This window comes from Petaurus breviceps, unplaced genomic scaffold, assembly GCF_028583685.1.
Source record: "Petaurus breviceps papuanus isolate PSGF00001 unplaced genomic scaffold, PetGlider_PUasm1.0 174, whole genome shotgun sequence".
NCBI classification, from domain to species: domain Eukaryota; kingdom Metazoa; phylum Chordata; class Mammalia; order Diprotodontia; family Petauridae; genus Petaurus; species Petaurus breviceps.
Genome location: NW_027185761.1, coordinates 77,002,533 through 77,021,189, shown reverse-complemented (window position 1 = coordinate 77,021,189; position 18,657 = coordinate 77,002,533). Strand labels below are relative to the sequence as shown.

Below are 18,657 nucleotides of genomic sequence, written 5' to 3'. Positions count from 1 at the left end.
GGGGTGGAAAATGGAGCCTAACAATGAGGGAAGGTGGGTTGGTGGCCACAGCCTAGGACTGAGCACTAGGGAAACATGAATTTGGAAGTCAGGAGCAGGAGAGGGGAAGATGGGATCTGTCAAATGAAAGAAAACTAAACGAAATTCACCACGTGCAGGCACCAATCAGGGGGAGGGCAGATATGAGAACAATAGTCCTTGTTTTATAATAGAAGAATGGCATTGGCATGTTCTGATGGCAAAGGAGTGAGTTCCTTTAGAAAATCTGTAGAAAACTCCACACAGCTTCCCTGACTGTGATCACTGGCATTCACTCCATCTGCTCTGAACTCTTAAAGGGATGCAGAGAAAAGGCTCTCCTCTGTGTTAGAATAACCACAATCATTCTTAAAGCATTTGGGGGTTTGCAAAGTAGTTCGCATATGTAGCTGCCATGAGGAACATGCCATTGTTATCCCTTTTTTGTAGAGGAGGAAACCAAGACACAGAAGGATTCAATTATTTGTCCAGCTGTGTATATCTAGGAAGTCTCTGGGATCAGATTAGAACTCAAGTCTTTTCAGCTTCTATGTTCCATAGTGCACTGAGCCATAATGTATGGACATGCATGGGGTGTGTGTGTGTGTGTGTGTGTGTGTGTGTGTGTGTGGTCCCAAAGCTGTCACCCATCCCACCTCTGCCTCTTCAAATGGAGGCTTTCCAAAACAGTAAATACCCTCCCCTGGATGAAGAACAAGGCCTTGCTCACAGGGAGATGTCCTACAGACAGCTTCATAGTCTAAGATGGCAGGAGGACGGCCCTAAACAGGAAGGGGGAGTTGAAGGCCAGGGTTGGGACCCTTGGGGGAGCAGTCATGGCATTGCTCCATGGGACTTCCCATCCATTATGGGACACAATAAGCAATCTGTGGTTAGTTGAGAAAGGGAGATTCAAGATTAGGGCAGTGTGTGGAGTGGGCTGCCTCTGGAAGGAGTGAGGTCTCCATGACCCTGGGGATAGAGGTGAAGGGCTCCTCTGTAGGTGTGGGTGTGACTAGACAGTCTCTCAGGCACTCCATTTCCCACGCTGAGACTGTGACTCACCACGGCAATGGTGTGGAAAGGAAGAGTCAGGCAGGATGAAGACAACAAGTCCCACAAGGCCATGGAGAAAATACACCTAATGGAGAAGCCACCCAATTAGAAAAGGCCAGATTCTCAAAGGTCTGCTCTTTCACAGTTTACCCTGCATGTGGGCAGAGGGGGTGTCTTTTCCTTCCTTCCATTTCTTTCACTTCCATTTATTTAGTCAGGGCTAGTACTGAGTTCGGGAGATGCATAGACTAAAAAAAAAAAGGGGGGGGAGAGGGAAAGATCAGAGAAAGCCCCAGGGGAAGAAGCTGGGGAGCCTGGGAATGCAGATTGTTGTTTGTCTGCTCTTCAGCTCAGTCATGATTCTTTGTGACCCCATTTGGGGATTGTGTTGGCAGAGATATTGAAATGGTGTGACACTTCCTTCTCCAATTCATTTGACAGATGAGGAAACTGAGGCAAACTAGGGGAAGTGACTTGCCCAGGGTGACACAGCTAGTAAGTGTCTCTGGCTAGATTTGAACTCAGGTCTTCCTGACTCCAGACCCTGAGCTCTATCCAGTGGTTTATTATCTTTGCGACTTGTTCTGCATATGGAAAATGGGGATAGTTGTTCTTTCCTACTCAGAGTTTTATTCTTCGGCTCAACTCAGAGAATGCATGAGGAAGCTCTGTGGAAAACACTTGTGCATTTGGGTAGTGATGTATGTTCAGCCGGATCGTAATGACTGGGTGGCGGCTGCCTTCTGTCTGCTCTGCTACATGCAGAGTTTGTTGCTATGTGTGTACAGGAGGGGCAGGAGGAGAGATAGTGAAGGATGCATGAAGGATTCCCCCAGATGCAGATGCTATCCTGGGTATTACGCATTCACAATAACTCACAAAAGGAGGTCTTTGCTTCTGGCAGCCAAGAACTAAAGGCTTAGCTGGTCCCACTCAGGGAGAAGGCTGGATGGCAGGGGGCTGGCTTTGAGGTCAGGGAGAGCCCCTCCGGTGGGTTAGACTTGTCACTGACCCAGGCCAAGCAGCAAGACTTCCAGAGTCCAGGCCTCTAGCAGCAGACCTTCTTAGTGCCAGAAACGAGAATTTCTAGAGGACTTAGACTCAATTGGCTAATCGATCCTGGACAACGACTTGGTGATTTTTTTCCCCCGGGCTAATCAGCCATTAAGTTGTTTAAATAAAATTCCTTTAATCCCCCAATTAACTGCCTGCCAAGATTGGGGAGTGGTTCTGTGCATCTGAGGGCGGCAGTGGCCCTTGACAAATCACAGGGACACCCTCCCCAATCCAACTAACCACTTATCTTCATGCCCATTGATGCCCACCCCCATGAGTGCCCAGGGAACACAAACTGACTCATTAAGTAGACAGCATACTAATGAAGTCCAACCGAATTCCTCCTTTAGTGAACCTGAGCAGGCCTAATCAAAATTCAAGCCAGCTGGAGGTCAGCGCAAGAGGAGGAATAAATGAGCGGCATTTGAGGGAGGGGCAAGTTCCTCCTAGTCCTTCTGCCCTGGGGAGTAGCATAGGGCCCAGGCCGACAGCAAGCAGAAGGGGTCCCTGCCAAGGAGGAGCTAAACCAGCAGGAGCAGGAGGGCGAGGGCAGCCCCGGGGCCCCAGGGAGCAGCCGGCTCGGCCCAACGCCTCCCGCCCACTGATCCTGGGAGCTCCATGCCTCTGGTGGGGTGTGTGCCTCTTGGGGGGAGGGTGGCTGGGGGACAGCACGAAGCGATGCCTCTAAAAAGGGAAAACTCTCTTTATTGGTGTTTTACTTTGCTGGCAGACCAGAGCAAAGGTTCTGTGAACATTTAAAAGATGACAAAGGTGAAGAAGGCCAGAAGCGCTTTATCTTGAAGCGGGATAATTCTAGCATTGATAAAGAAGACCTTCAGGTTGGTTCTCCAGGGGAGGGAGAGCGGCTAACCGTGTGCTGTGGGGCAGGCGGGCTGACTGATCTTCCTGTGCTGTTTTCTGTGGCTGCCTCTGCCCCCACCCAGACCCCCGCTGCTGGGCCCGGCCCTCCCCACCCTTCCCTCTGCCGCTGGCCTTGGTGCTGTGCGGGGCTGCATGGGTGGGGCTTGGCACGGGCAGCGCGCTGCTGCATGCGGGGGAGGTCGCTGGGCGTCAGCGGGGGGCAGCGCGAGCAGCCGAATTTCTTGGACGTGTTTGTGTAACTCGGGTAGCCATTCCGCTCCCTCTTTGTCCTTCAGCACCAAATGAACAGGCTCGTCAGTACGAACGAGGGTCACCCGGGATGGCCGGAAAGAGCCGACCTTGTCACGGTGAGGCCGGGTGGAGCTTGCAAACCTTCTCCCATAAGTCTCCACCAAAGGAGTCGGGTCCATGTTCGAGCCGCACCACCCCTCCCCCCAGTTCCCCGTCGGTATCTGTTGTTGGCTTGTTTGCATGAACCGAGGTAGAGCCTGTTCTGCGGGTCGTTGCTTGTGACCGGATGGCAGAGACCTCGAGGCTGGGGCAGAGCGTTGGGACCTGGACAGCCGGGCAAGCCAGGCCAGAGAGGCAGGGGGCTTCTGAGCAGTACGTCCTGGAAACGGTGCAGAGTGGGTGCGGGACTGAACAGGGGTGGGGTCAAGGGGAAATAAAGGTAAGAGCAAGTCATTGGAGGAAAAGACATTGAAACCCCAGGGGAGATGACACCTCACCTTTCAAGCCACCAAAATGGGGGTTGGAAGTAAATTTTGGCAGCCGAATTTCAAAAGGGAGTAGAGTGCCCACCTCTCTAGATTTCTCAGCTTGTCCTCTCACTGAGAGGTCTCAGGGAGTCACCCCGAATTACTCAGTGAACTTCTGGCTCAGAATTTTAGTAAGAACTGATTTTTCCCTTGTTTTCCCCCTATTTCTTTCTTTTTTTCCCCCAGCCATATCATGTCCCAGTTCATGTTGGCTATGAAGCTAGCGCCCCACACAAAGCGGGCGCTCTGTCGGGGTCTGCTGAATGAACAAACAAACAAATGAGTGAATGGATGGATGGATGGATGATGAAAACCTGGGGTGTTATCTAGTAATAGGAGCCAAGACTAGAGAAGACTCTGGGGACCGAGTTAAGTCCAAGAAGGCAGCGGCTCTTCCTCCTCGGGTCTTGCTAGAGCAGATGTGGGTCCCACCGGCTTCCTAAAAGCCATTGAGATACGGATTTAGCTGTGAGTGTATGAAGCTCTTGGTGAGGTTACCAAGCAGTAGCGTCAGAGTGATCTCCACCCCTCAGGATCCTCATTTCCTCACCACATTTCAGCAATCCCTAAGTTGCCTCGTAGCCCCCAGTAGGGGTTCCCTTCTCCTTTCCTTAGCACCGGCTTAGACTACAAGAAATCGGCCCCCTCTGAGCCTTTGGTCTTCAAATAGGTACGGAGGCTACCGGGATCCCTCCCAGGGCAGTGCTGCCCTAGTGAGACCCCGTTAAGCTCCCTTGAACAAACCCCGTCCCCAAGGACCACCTAGGCTGTCACTGGGCTGGACCTCCCCCCCACGAGCACACGCGCACACACGCACCCTTCACACCTGCACACACACAAAAACACACCTCACACCAGCACACACATAGTTCACACTTGCACACACCTCACACCTGCACATATCTCACACCTGTGCACACACACCCCACACCTGCACACACCTCACACTTGCACACACACCTCACATCTGCACACACATACCTCAAACTTGCACACACACACACATACAGGAATGCCTGCCCAGACCTCCGCCCTCAGGCTGTTAGAGGACGAGAGGCGAGGGGCTGGATTTTCTCTTCACCATTTCTGACAGTCCGCTGCCAGTGACTGCAGCCGCCGTTCTCGGCTCTGCCTCTGTGTGTAACCCTGCTGATTTTTCTTTCTGTTCAGCAAAACAGAGTTCATCCATTTAGAGATGACAGACGAAGTAAATCAATTGAAGAGAGAGAAGAGGAGTATCAGAGAGTGAGGGAGAGAATATTTGCACAAGATGTGAGTAGTTGTTTTAATTGCCTCTTCAGCGCTCTATTGTTCTCAGCATTGGACAGCGACAGCGTCCTTCCCTGGGATGGAGCCGGGAGTCGGGCCCTAGCCCCGGAGCTGGACGGCTCGACTGCCATGCGAAGGAAGGAAGGAAGGAAGGAAGGAAGGAAGGAAGGAAGGAAGGAAGGAAGGAAGGAAGGAAGGAAGGAAGGAAGGAAGGAAGGAAGGAAGGAAGGAAGGAAGGAAGGAAGGAAGGAAGGTAGGGAGAGTGGAGCCTGGGGGGTTAAGCCAAGCTGCAGGGACTGAGCTGGGCTTTAGAAAAAGAAGAGAGGAGGAAGGGACTCAGTCTGAAGCCACCACCCCCCCCCCCCCAGTGTATGCAGGGATGGCCATGAAGCCATGGACCAGGGGGAAGAGAGACAGAGAGAGAGAAACACACAGAGACAGAGACAGAGTAAGACAGAAACAGAGAGACAGAGACAGACAAACAGATGGAGACAGAGAAAGACAGAGAGAGAGAGAGAGAGTACCCAGAACTGAAAGAAGAATTAAATAAGAAATTATTTGGGGGGTAAAACCTCTGATGTTTTGTAGGAAGTGTGTATGTGTATGAGAGAGAGAAAGCATGTTTTTCATTTTGTTTCAATTTCCTGAAGCCTCAGACATCTGACAAAAATGAACAGCAGTGAAAACCCTTGCCTGTGATACCCACCCACTTACACACCCTCTCCCATTTCTTACAGAGTGAGGGATCCTAGGATCTGTGACTGGGATAAATCTAAGAGGGGATCTAGAATAACCCCTCCATTTTACAAATTAGGAAATTAAAGCCAAGGCCCCAGACTTATAGGCAGCTGGCACTTGCCCTTCCTGATGCTTTGAATCATGACCATGGTGTGAAATTTTCCAATACCCTTTGAAAGTGTGATCTTGGTTGGTTTCAATCACAGGGGGAGTAAGGTGTTAGGTCCTGTTCCTGGAAGGCACCTTCCCCTAGGTGAAGAGACACTGACAATCCTCCCCTAAGGGTGGGCATGCATGCCTGCTGAGCCTCAGACAGGCCAGTCCCAGGAATTCCTGGAGCCAACTGCTGTTTGCTTCCTCCCTAGTTAATGCTGGGGCTTGTGTGCTCTGTCCCACATATTCAGAGAGAAGCAATGTCTCAGCTGTATCTATGGCAGCATCTGAGGGTTTTCTCAGCATTTCAGCCTCATCTCTCCCTTTGGGAAGCATTGATTCAGTGGAAGATGCCCAATGCTGTCCATTGCCCAACAGGGAGTTTGGGCAAGATGTAGGGACTTAGCTAGAGCCTGATGTCAGGATCTGGGACTGCCTCCCTCTTCTGGCTCTGGGAGCCTTTCTTTTAGGTAAGGCTGAAGAAGAGGCTTTGCCAGAGTTCCCTAGGACAACCCAACCTCACTGGTTGTCCCAAACCTTCCTTTGCCTGGGCCATCCCTTCCCAACTTGGTGGAAATCATTTTGTTGTTTTTTTTTTTTATTTCAAAGGTAGAATAGTGATTCTTCTCCAGGACTCACCTTATGATCCCTGTGGCCATAAGGTTCAAAAGGAAGCTCAGTTGCATCAGAAAGGAAGAGGCTGAGGCTAGCAATTGTCCTCAGACTAAACAGACAGAGCACCTGTAGCATGGGCTCCCACTGATGAAGGCAGCGTTTTCCTACAGAATCACACCAAGCAGTAGGGAAGGGAAATGGTCCATCATTAGCCTAATGTCTAAGATGGCGTGGGAGCCCAAGGGTGTCCTACCCAGTCACTCAAGAAGGCAGAGACCAGGTCCTCCAGGCAAGGCTTCTGGGAGGGCAGGTGTATTTTTTGTCTTTCCCCCACCCAAGGTGCCTCGTGAAGGGCAAGTGTCCCATCAAAGCATCTTCCACTTTCAAGAAGCAAAGCTCATTGTGCAGATGACAAGATATTAATAGCACGACTTTTCATTTCTTTGCTTCTATCCCAGTACATGACATTTAGGAGCAGGCAGGAGAAGGCAGCACAAGTCATCAGCTCCTCTTGCTGAGGGTGACAGCATCCTAGACTCAGAGGACTGGAGGTAGGAAGGAAGATGGGAAGTCAGATAGCTCAGCCCTTCATTTGACACATGTAGAAACTGAGGCCCAAGGAGGCACACTGACTTCAGAGTTGGAGGACTCAGGTTCCAATCCTGCCTTGGTCACTTACTGCAATGCCTTTGTGACCCCTTTGGGTCTCAGTTTCTTCATCTGCCAAGTTAGAGAATCAACCCAGATGGTTTGTTGACTGCTTTCTACCTTGGCCATTTGACATTTGACCTTTTCTACCTTGGCCATTTGTCCGATCAAGCCTCTATTTTGTGACTGGTTCCATGACTTGCTCAAGGCCACCCTGGCAATTCTTGCAGTGAATAAATTGGCCTCAGTGATGTGATTCTGAGCCCTGACCCTGGCCTCCCCTTGTTTCTTACCATGAGTGTGGACCTCTCAGCAGGAGGCCTGTCTCCCCCTCCTCTAAGACCCTCTTTGGTCATGATGCCTAATGTGTCCTGGGGCTCTTCTGCTGTTCTCTGACCACAGCAACAATGTGTGTTTGGATCCTTCCATGAGTCATTCCCACAGAAAGAGTAGCTGGAAAATAAAAGACCATCATAGAAGGGAGGAAAATGGGGCAGGGCATGGTCTTACTTTTCAGAATTCAGAAAAGGGGAAGGCTTATGAGACTGACTATGCACAAGATACAATCTATGTGGAGGCAGCTAGGGATGCCACAGTACCTAGAGTGGTGCTGGGTATAGGGAGTGGGGAAGTTCCTTCAAAAGAGCCTTAATGGAGATAATAGTGTCACTGCTAGAGATGGGAGGGGAGGAGCAGGAGACAATCCTAGAACTAGTCTGCCAGAGGCTTCACATCTGGGGAGGGCAGAAGGGGGGAGTAGTAGACAATGTCATCTGCTTCTTCTGTGGAGGTCTGTGAGTCATTCACACTGCGAGCAGTCCTGGACAGTCCAGGCAAGAGGCTCCCAGACTCCCTCTCTGCTTTGGCAGAACAGGAAGAACAAAGGTGACTCCTATTTGGCCCTCCCCCCATTTCTTCTTCCTCTTCTCCAGAGGAGTGGGGAGGCCCTGAGGGTCTTTTGTTGGGGGTGAGGGTAGGGTCCCATTTCTGTTTTCACATGGACACTGAGGACTCATCACCCATAGGATGCTAACTGTTTTAAAGTCATCACTGGTCTCCCCCTGGCTCCTGTCCTGTGCCCTGCACTCCTAGCAGTTCACGTCAGCCAACAAGCACCTGTTAAGTTCTTGCTGTGTGTGAGGCACAGCACTGAGCCCTGGGTGCACAAAGAGAGGTGAAAGCATGGCCCTGCCTGCCTTCATGCATCTCACATTTTATTGGGAGAGGGGACCAGGTGCAGACAGCATACAGGCAGGACCATTGGAAGGGGGCAGTGGTGAGGAGCTACCAGAGAGTAATGAGAAAGGCTTGGCTTGGTGGGCAAGGGAGAGGGAAGCAGTGAGTTATCCCATTTTGGCCACAGACTCTCCTGATCCAAACCCTGTCTAGACCCTTCCCACTCATCACAACATTACCTCATGAGAATTGCACAATAAACGGGGGAAACAGAAGGAGCTTTTGTTTCTGTTGTGGAGTGTTGGCCTGAACATGGTCTCAAAGGAGGAAAGCCAGCAATAGACTTCGCGGTCTGTTTCTCTTCTAGTCAAGTAGAACCCATAAAGCTGAGACAAAACCATAATTTGCTAAAAAAAAAAAACATTTTTTGCAAATTCAAAGGCATGTTCTTAATTCATTTGTGTATTGCCTCTGAGGAAAGAGAAAGGGCCCCAAGGGATGTCCCATGTACCATGACCCAGAGCAACTGGCATCATTCCTGTGATCTGGACATGGAGAAAAATGGGTGGGCACCAGGTGCCAGGGGTGACTCTAGGAAGGCTTCCCATGCAGAAGGTCATGCCCTGAGCCAAGGTCACCCAGGTTCCTCTCATCCTCACTAGTCACCAGAAGAAGCTGAGAGGAAGGTTTGGGGGCCATTGTTCCATGCATAGCTTCCACAGAAGACTTCCCCATGCTATGAAAAGGCTTATCCCCCACATCCTGGTTATGCCTTATGATGCTTTGGGCCTTTCCATGATCAAGGTCTCTGGGGGACAGGCATACTGGGTCTTGTCTACTCCCTGCTTTCCTCTCCTTGCTTCCTTTCCTGTCAACTTCCCACAAGCCTTTCCCTTTGACCTTCTTTAGTGCTAGTCAAGCTGCCCCTGTTGGCCATCTCAGTTCTGATGGAGTGGTGTAGGTAGAAAGAATTCAATTGTGAGGAAAGGAGAGACTGTACTCAGTGTATCTCCACTCAGAGGTGGATGGGAGGGAGTGGAGGGAGGGCACAGGATGCAAGATGGAAGCTAGCCTTCTCTCCCAGGATCCTTACCTTCTTTCTCCCATTACCTCACCATCAGAAAGACACAGCTACTCAAGACAGACTCTTGGCTTCTTAAGAAAATTCCCCCTGGTTGCCTTCCATTGGTATTGATAGGCTCCAGAAGAGCTGGATTTTATTCCTGGGTTGGTGCCTGCATGGTGTTTGTGCCCTCAGCTGGACCAGGCTTGCATGCCCTGCCCCAGTGGTGCCTGGTACCAGGATGCCCTTAACACATTGATATGAGTCCATGAGAGGGCTCTGACAGCCCTTTCTCCAGCAGAATACTTTGGCCCATTCCTCCTCCCTGGGCCATGACTGACCAGGTTCAACCTCTTTCCAGTCTGACCCCAGAAGAAGTCTGAGTAGTATGTCCTTGCTCTAATCCTAACCAGATGGTTTTGTTCCACTTTCTGTCATTAAAAGTAGCTCATGGTTTTCCTAAATCTTCTCAACACAATGGGGAAAAGATATGTTCAAATCAGTCAAGAAACTGTGACCATTAAGGCCCTCCAGAACGTCTGATACCCTGCCTTTTTATTTTTCAGTCAGTTTGCTCCCAGGAAAGCCTTTTTGTGGAAACCAGGTAAAACAGAATTTTCTTTTCTGTGTCTTAAAGAAAAATACCATCCCATGTGTCATTTGTATACATGTATGTGCTTGGATACATGCATGAAGATCCATATATGTATGTAAACACATACATATATGTGTGTGTGTAGCTCTCTGGATTTTCCCATTTACTATGTCCATAAATGACTCATTTCTAAGGAAAAGTTCTCCCAGCCACTTCCAAGCAACCCCAGGTCTCATTCCCTCACCTTCCTCAGGAATCAAACTCTCTTTGGGATTGAGACTTAAGGATGAGACAAGCATCTCATTGATTTGGTTCAGGTGTCCTACAAAGTAAGTGCCTCTATGGCCTCCCCCAGACCCTTTATTACTCTGATCCTGGATTCTCACAGCCTTGTACAGAGATCTAAAAGGTTATCAGCAACTGCTGCTATCAACAGGAGAGAAGTAACCTCCTCCTGCTGGGAGATGTCTGTCTTAATATGCAAATGACTCAGATGGGGTGTGTTTGGGAGGTGGAAGGAGAGGGGGCTTAGTGGAAACAAGAAGGTAGGGCAAAAAAGAAGAAGTTTGATGATTCAAAGAAAACCTCTGAAATGCCTGGACCTCAATTAAGTGAAACATTGATTTTAGGAGGGGGCAAGTCCCAGAGAACCATCTCACATCAGAGATTCTCTCCCTAAGTCAATGTCCAGGGAATGTTCTGGAGTCCTTCCCAATTCAGGCTCACTGTCTCCACCTTCTAGCTCTCCAGAATTGGACTTGACTCTGGGAGCATTTCACCCAGGCTCTGTCACTAGCCTTGGGGTTTGGGACAAGTCCTGGCCCCTCTCCGCCTTCAGACCTCCCTTCTATACAAGGGAAGGAGGATCAGATGGTCTCTGAGGTCTTTTCCAGCTCTGACATTTTCTGATGCTGAATGTGACCTCAGACAAGTCAACACATGCTTCTGGGGCTCAGTTTCCTCATCCGTGAAAGGAGGGAACTAGAACAGATGGCCTCTGAGGTGCCTTGTGGTTCTGACTTCTGGCATCTCTTCTCTTAAGCAAGGAGGATTGGTGTTTGCAATGATGGCCCTGAGGGTTTCCTCTTCTGTAAAATGGGCAGGGTTGGCCTTGAGAACCTCAAAGTTCCTTCTGGCTCTTCAGGCTATGTTCTTCTTCCCATCCTTGGCAGTGTGTCCTGTGGCATCTGGACAGATATCCAACCAGGGGTCATTGATTCAGTTACCAGGGCCCCCACCTCCATAGACATTCTGGTCAGTGAGGCGTTCTCGTTCTTCCCATGGGCCTTTTCCCAAAAGAAGAGGCTCTGTGCCCTCCTCTCCCCCTGAGTGAGCTCAGCCAAATGGTCTGCCATGTATGGTGTGGGTGCTGGGCATTGACCACAGACAGATGCCAGCTCACCCCCTCCCCTGCCACGAAGATCGTCCTTCAGAAATACCCATCTCTCATCATGGGAATTCTGCCTCACCAAGGCAAGTCAATTTCCAATGAGCCAAGAAGAATATTCCCTATGGGGAAGGCAAACCTGGATAACTGGCAATACATTCGCTGTGTTAATCTGTGCACATCACCCCGATACTCATCGGCTGTGTGGCTGCTCCCGTGGATCTTGGTGGGAATGCATGATCCATTATCTACTCTTTGGGACCATGATAGAAAAAGCTGGCATTGATGTGATGCTTCAGGGTTTGCAAAGTGATCTCCAAATATTATGTCATGTGATCCTTACAGCTACCCTGAGAGGGAGGTGCTGCTCTATTCTCATTGTACAGTGGAGGAAACTGAGGCTCCAAGCAATTAGCTGCTTTCCTGGGATTGCTAACGAGTCAGCATCTACAGGGCCATTGATTCCTCTCTCCTCCCAGGCTCCTTCCAATACCCTCCCTCACCCACATAGACCTTGGCTCCTTTGATATGGCTAAGAGGAGCCTGTACTGAACCTGGGTCCCTCTCAGGGTGATGCCTAATGCAAGAGGGACTGGGTGTGACCAGGAGGGAGGAGACCCTCTGTGTGACTTGGGAAAGAAGGGCTGTAGGGGAGCATACTCTGTTGGGTTGAAAAGTTCTTGGATTCCTAGGCATATAGACACACAAGGTACATGTACCCATGCACACATATGTCTGCATCCATGAACACCTAATTCACCCATCAGCACATCATATCTATGTACACATACATATGTACACACACGCATCTACACACATGCATTCATGCATATATGCACACACCCACTACAGATTATCCATGCCTACATATATGTATCTGCACATGCACACAATGCATCCATTAAAGCACACATGCAGCCTTGCACACATCTGTGCATCCACACACATACACACAAATACTGAAGTCAATACTTATATAACTAAGTACTTCAGCGTGTCTGTGCTGGAAAGCGCCCCAAAGACCACCTGCACCCAACCCAATCTGAAAAAGACTCCAGTCTGTTTGGTGTGAGTGTACATGTGTGTATATCTCTATATACATATGTGCCTACATTGATACATGCATGTGTGCTTGTGTGTAAAGTATTCTGCCCTTCCCCCTTTCCTCCTCGGTGCTGCCAGACCCTCCTCCCTAGAGAGGAGGACCAGCTCCCAACAGTCACCAGAGCAAATGTGTGCACCAGGGAGAGCCCTCAACAGGGCAGAGAGCTGAGCACTGATCTTTTGGGAACAGGACAAAGGGGATCAGAGGAGAGAACCTGGCCATGCCCAGGAGCTGGAACCTTGTGACCATTCAGGCTTTGTTCCACCCAAATCATTCTTCTCTTCCAGTAGGCTCTTGGAGGACAGTAGCCTATGCAAGGAAATCCATAAGAAAAGGCAGCAGTTTAGGTTGGTATGGCTTCCTTTCTCAATTTGCTTTCAAATCCTGTGTTCATGTGCTAAAATACAAGTACCGTGTGAAGTAGACTGGGGGAGCATGGTACAGAACTCTCTGAGAACTGGCAGTAAGCTCCAGGGGTCTAGTTTCTAACAGCAATGTAAACTGAGTCTGCAAAGCAATCTAATTTCATTTTAGGGACATTTACACTGATTGTCTGCCTTTAGGAAACAAAAACTCTAGTCAGCTTTGGGACATCCTGCTGCACAGTGGGAAGGTAGATCTTTGTTGAACCCTACTGATTGACCTCCCATTTGCAGGTACAGGAAAATAGGAAAGTGAGATCCTGTTCTTTTTTCTTCTTCCAAACATGCTTTACACAGTGTTCTTGGGTGTATGCCCACAGTAGGCAGTCAGGGTCAGAGCTTGGCCATCTCCAAGTCTAGCCTTCATGGACTTTGACACCCATATAGGTTTTTTATAAGGCAATGGGGGCCAGAGTCAGACACTCCATCCCACTGAGGAGGAAGGAAGAAGACCTCCCTCCTGGTGACCAAGAGCTTGAGCTCCTGTCTTCCCCAGTCAGTAAAGTCATCCTTGACCCAACCTCCTAGACCCAGCCATCCACAAGGGTGGCTCCCAGCCATAGGGAGCAGAGGAGACACCCAGGGCTGAAAGTGATCAGGTGTTCTCTTTCAGCCATTGCCTGTTACAGAGACCCCAAAGATTCAGATCGACATGGAAAGCTCCAACCTCCCCCCAGTAAGCTCTGGAAAAGCATTGGCTTAGTCATTTTGTGTCTGGACCCTTGGTTTAAACAGCTGGCCAACTGCAGAGTGCTTTCTGGGTATTTTAGGGAATGAGCCGGTCTGTCTCCTGCCTAGGAGTTTATAGGGGACTATCTTGGGCATGGCATGTGCAATTTTAGGGCTTGAGTGGGGGTGCTCCAATGTCCAAACAGGCCCTTGGCTCATGCCCCCAGCACAGGCCCACGCAGGAGAGGCTGAAGAATTGGAGAGGATTGTTCAAATTCTCAGAGACTTTCAGAACATATGTCCTTAGTCCAAATGGCAGCTGCTGCAGAAATTGGACACCTGCAGCTGCCCTCACTAAAAATACAGTGCAAACAAAGGGCCATCACCCCAAGCAGACCTGGGAATGTAATAGCCACCAAGCCCCTGGGCTGGTGTGGAACAAGGAGGCATGGAGAGTTGAGCCCCAGAGCAGCTGCACGGCTTTGATGATGTCGTGCATTTCTGTTTATAGGAGTCTATTTCTGAGGCTGGCCCAGTAGACAGTGCAAGTCAAATCAGGGACAGTCTTCTTGGTTTCCCAGCCTAGCCCAGCCCAGGAGAGGCCTGATCCTCAGTTATCCTAAGAGCTATCTGGAGGCATCTGCCGCTCTGTGCTCTGTGCCCTTTCCCTTTGGTCCAGGAGCCGGCTCCACCCTGCCCTGACCCGTGAACTTTCATAAAGTAGGTGGACTCAAAGTGGTCCTCCGCTCCAGCCTCCCTCTTACAAACCAGTGAAGGGCATGGTGAATATGGCAGGTCCTTCAAGGCTGCCCACAGGCTGGGCCAGGGGATGACATGAGCATGGACATGGAACTCTCAGAGGGGCAGATACAGCTCACAGAGCTGGCACTGGTCTGGAGCCTGGGACAGGGAGGATTTGGGGTCTCCATTTCCGGATGGTGTGGAGGAGTAATTGGGAGAGCAAGAAAGATGGGAAAGAATGGAGTGGGAGAAAGTGCCCGAGGGAGAAGAAGGTGGCTGGCAGCTCCCTCCCCTACCTTCCCCAGGCCGGGCCTGGGAGCCAGTACTCAGCATGGCCTGGAGAACTCTGGACCTGTGCCCCCTGCCCTTCAGAAGCTGACCTACAGGAAGCTTTGGAGGAGGGGGTCCAGAGAAGGGACCACTCACTCCAGGGTGTGCAAAGGAAAATACCCATTGCCAGGCCAGGGCTTCCACGGACTCCTAAGAAAACTTGGAGGAGGTGACCTTGCCCTTGGGCATCTCTGACTCCCTAAGTCCTGCCCTTCTCTGTGTAAGGCCCAAGTCCTTCTCTGATACCTCATGGAGACAGAAACCTGGGGAAGCCCACTGGAGCTTGCCATGGGGCCCAGTGGGGACAGGCTTTGGCTACCTGCTTCTGCCTCTGCCCTGGGGGCCCCAAGGGCGGTTCATTTCCTCTATAAGCTAGGCAGCTGAGGGAAAGAGTCTAGGTTAGATCAGAATTAGGTGATTGAAGAGTTTTCAGGGATCTGTGCCTTGTAGACTTCAGGACTCAGAATGTAAAACACCCTTAGACCACATCTGAGATCCTTCTGGGAACACCAACGATGCTGGCCACATCTCTCGGCCATCCAGGGGAGTGTGACAGGGGAGAGGACCCTCCCTGGCTGGAGCTTCCAGCTAAAAGGGAGGGAGGCTGCCGTGTAACAGCTCAGGGACAAGAGGGGTCAAGGCTCCGGGAGGGCTGGGGCTCAGGGAGGCCCGGGGGCTCAGGGAGGGCCATCCCTCTGCTCCTGCTGGGTGACTTGCCATTGTGAGGCTGCTCAAGCCTTCAATTTGATGACTTCATTTGCGGAGGGGAAGAGCATTTTTAAAGGGGCCAAATGCAGAGCCTTCCTGGCTTTCTGACTCTCATGTTGGTGCTTCTTAATATGACATGTTATTTTTACTACCAGTGCTAGAGCTGTCCTGAAAGAGGAGAAGCTCTGCCTCCCCACTTCAGAGCCCTGAGCTGCATCTGTAAAGCAGGGAATGGGATGCAAGGTCGGGTCACACTGGGAATGGTTCTGAGCTCAGGCTTATCCTTTATCCCTGATTCTCCCTCTGCCTTCAAACCCCAAAGCAGAAATGTTTTCATCTCTGGGAAAAGAGACCAACAAACCCTGGTTGCAGCTCTCCCCCTAGCCAGCTGCAAATCTTTCTCAGGGAGAGTCTGCAAAATATGGGAAAGAACTGGAAAGCAAATGTCCCACCCCAGCCCCAGGACCAGGACCAGAGTCTGGCCCTACCTAAGCAGACCCTCCCAGAGAGCCCAGGTCTTCCCTGAGCAGACCCTCCTGGAGAGCCCAGGTATTCTGACTGCTGGGACATGGGGAGTAGCAGTGAGCTTTCCTCAGGCTTCTGTCTCAATTTCTAGTTCACTATTTTACCCACAGAGATGGCTTTTCCTCTTAATTTCCTTGGAAACTGTCATACATTCAGGATGTTTCTGTCATCATTATCACTGTAGATGATGTTGCTTTTGAAACCAAAGGCCTTTCCACATTCGGAGGGTGGAGCAGTACCTTCTTCAGCTCCAGAAGATCAAACACACAAGCCGAAGGCCCTTCCCCTCATCCCCCATCAACAGCCAAGTAGACTGGGGGTGCTCAGGCCTAACCAGTGTGTGCTCTCCCCACATTACAGAGTGGAGGCTGGACACCCTTAGGAGAGCTCATAACTACCAGAGCCTGAATACCCAAGGTTACTTAGTCTGGGATGAGCCTTGTTCTTGGAGGGCCCCCTGCATCCAGGCTTCCTGCCACCCTCTTTCACTCAGAATTGGCCTGACTGTTAGTCTGTCAGTCACGACTAAGGTCTAACAGACCCTTCATCCAGCCCAAGAAGGAAGCTGGCAGGTGCCTTAAGCTCTGGGTGCTTTTCCTTCTGGGGAAGAAGGTCAGCTTTGTTCTGTGAGGTGTCCTTCACGTGTCTTGTGCCTGTGACCATTCACACACTTTGGGTTTCTGTGACACAGAGAATGTGTGAATGGGTGTGTATGGGTGTGTGGGTGCACATGTGTGTGTTCACCTGTGTGTGCCCACTGCTGTTTCCTAAAGGAGGCATCTCAGGCTGGGACTTCCTGGGGGATGTTTCTGGGGCACCAGCTGTCACTCTGCCTCCTGGAGTCATCACTGTGTTTCTTGTGTCCCCATCACTGCTGGGGCCCCAGGGGGAGCCGAGATGGGTCAGGGAAGATGTCAGGGAGTCGGCAAAGCAGCACTGAAAACGAGTGGAGATGGCCTGACCCCCAAAGGCCCTGGAGCAGCACAGATTCTGACAGCTCTAGCCGTAACCTCAGGCCGGCCATGACCAAGACCGCCAGCTTTGGGGGCGTGACAGTGCTGACCAGGGGTGACAGCACATGCAGCACTAGGAGCACCGGCAAACTGTCCAAAGCAGGTAGGTCACTCTGCCTTTTCCCTTTGTGTGCCCGATGTCCGCAGCCTGTCCCTGCTCTGGACTGGCCACTGAAGCCAGAGAGTTCCAGCTAATGAGTAGGGACAGGCAGCCAGCCCTCACCCCTTCTACACTGTCTCATCTTCCTAACTAGCAGACTAACACATGTTTTATCCAATTGGATCACCATAAAATAAAAGTGGGGCCCTTCTCCTTGGGCCATCTGTGGAAGCCCTTCTTTCAGAGAGCCCTGCTTTGTACCATATTGCCATCCAGAGCTGAGGGTCTGGAATTCCCTTGAGGTGTCCTTGAACTCATGGAAACTAACATACCCAGAGACTGGCACACAGTACACTCAAGGATGACAAGTTTTGCAGATGGGGGGAAGAGTGTAATGGGGGACCTGTCATACTCAGAAAGGTTAATGAGTTTTAAATCTCGTTAAAATACCCAAATGAAGCACATTAAATGGTTCGCTTTTAAGAACCCAGCACACCCAAAGAGCTCCTCACAATTGTGAATTAATGTGCCCTCATCCCCCTCCCGCCATCTCAGCCCCCTCCCTTCTGCTTCCCAAATAGAGCCCCTCAGCACATGTGAAGTGCCCCCAGAAGTCACTCTGACACGAGTGATGAGAGGAGGCTGCATGTGTGGGGAGAGATCATTAGAAGCCCTAAGTGCTTCAGGTAGATAGAGAGATGGAGAGATATTTTTAAATCTAAGTGTTTCATCTCAAAAGCCTGTCAAGGTGCAAGCAATGAAAGCATTTTTTCTTTTTTTTTTTCAAGAGAGAGCAAGATAGTTTGTCAAAACAAATTCCCATTCTCTTCCAATGGCTCACGAGGCAAAGTCTTGCAGCAGAAATCAGAAATGGGAAATCAGAAATGGAAAGTTAATGTATTGTTGTCAGAGACATGAGGCCCCTGCACTGGCCCAGGCCACCCCCCTCCACCTTCAGCCATGATTTTGTCTCTGAAAGAGTCATATCCTTCCTTATTGGGGCTCCAGAGTCCTCGCTGATGTCTAGCTGAAGCCACAACGAAGCTAATAAGACTGAGGCCATAGCCCTCCCTGGTGCCATGGTAGATCTCTTTGCTAAGATCCCAGCCCACCATTTCTTCTTTTTCAGTCTTGGATCACTGACTTCATTAAAGGAGCCTAGAGAGTCAGCTCTTTCTCCCATATTGTTCCTGACATAAGTTTATTTCTTTGCGCTCTCTCATTCTCTCTGTCTCTTTCTCTTTGTCTCTGTCTCTCTGTCTCTTTCCCCCCTCCTCTCTCTCCCTCTCCCTCTCCCTCCCCCTCTCCCTCTCCCTCTCTCTTCCTCTCTCTCTGTCTCTCTTTCTCTGTCTCTCTCTCTCTGTCTCTCTTTCTTTCTCTGTCTCTCTGTGTCTCTCTCTGTCTCTGTCTCTCTCTCTGTCTCTCTGTGTCTCTCTCTCTCTGTGTCTCTCTCTCTCTGTCTCTCTCTCTCTCTGTCTCTCTTTCTTTCTCTGTCTCTCTGTGTCTCTCTCTGTCTCTGTCTCTCTCTCTGTCTCTCTGTGTCTCTCTCTCTCTGTGTCTCTCTCTCTCTGTCTCTCTCTCTCTCTGTCTCTCTTTCTTTCTCTGTCTCTCTGTGTCTCTCTCTGTCTCT

The 18,657-nt window shown here is 50.5% G+C and overlaps 1 protein-coding gene across 1 annotated transcript in view; it reads left to right on the top strand.

The window, feature by feature from the left end:
- The first annotated feature begins 2,865 nt into the window (after positions 1–2,865).
- The window catches only part of LOC138158290 (cAMP-regulated phosphoprotein 21-like), a 69,258-nt gene continuing 53,466 nt past the window's right edge, over positions 2,866–18,657 (top strand). Inside the window, exons 1-4 of the mRNA XM_069084447.1 lie at positions 2,866–2,969; positions 3,288–3,359; positions 9,999–10,036; positions 16,801–17,030. Of these exons, the coding sequence (XP_068940548.1) occupies positions 3,294–3,359; positions 9,999–10,036; positions 16,801–17,030 (334 nt within the window). The 5' untranslated portion in view covers positions 2,866–2,969; positions 3,288–3,293. The remainder of the gene's footprint in view (positions 2,970–3,287; positions 3,360–9,998; positions 10,037–16,800; positions 17,031–18,657) is intronic.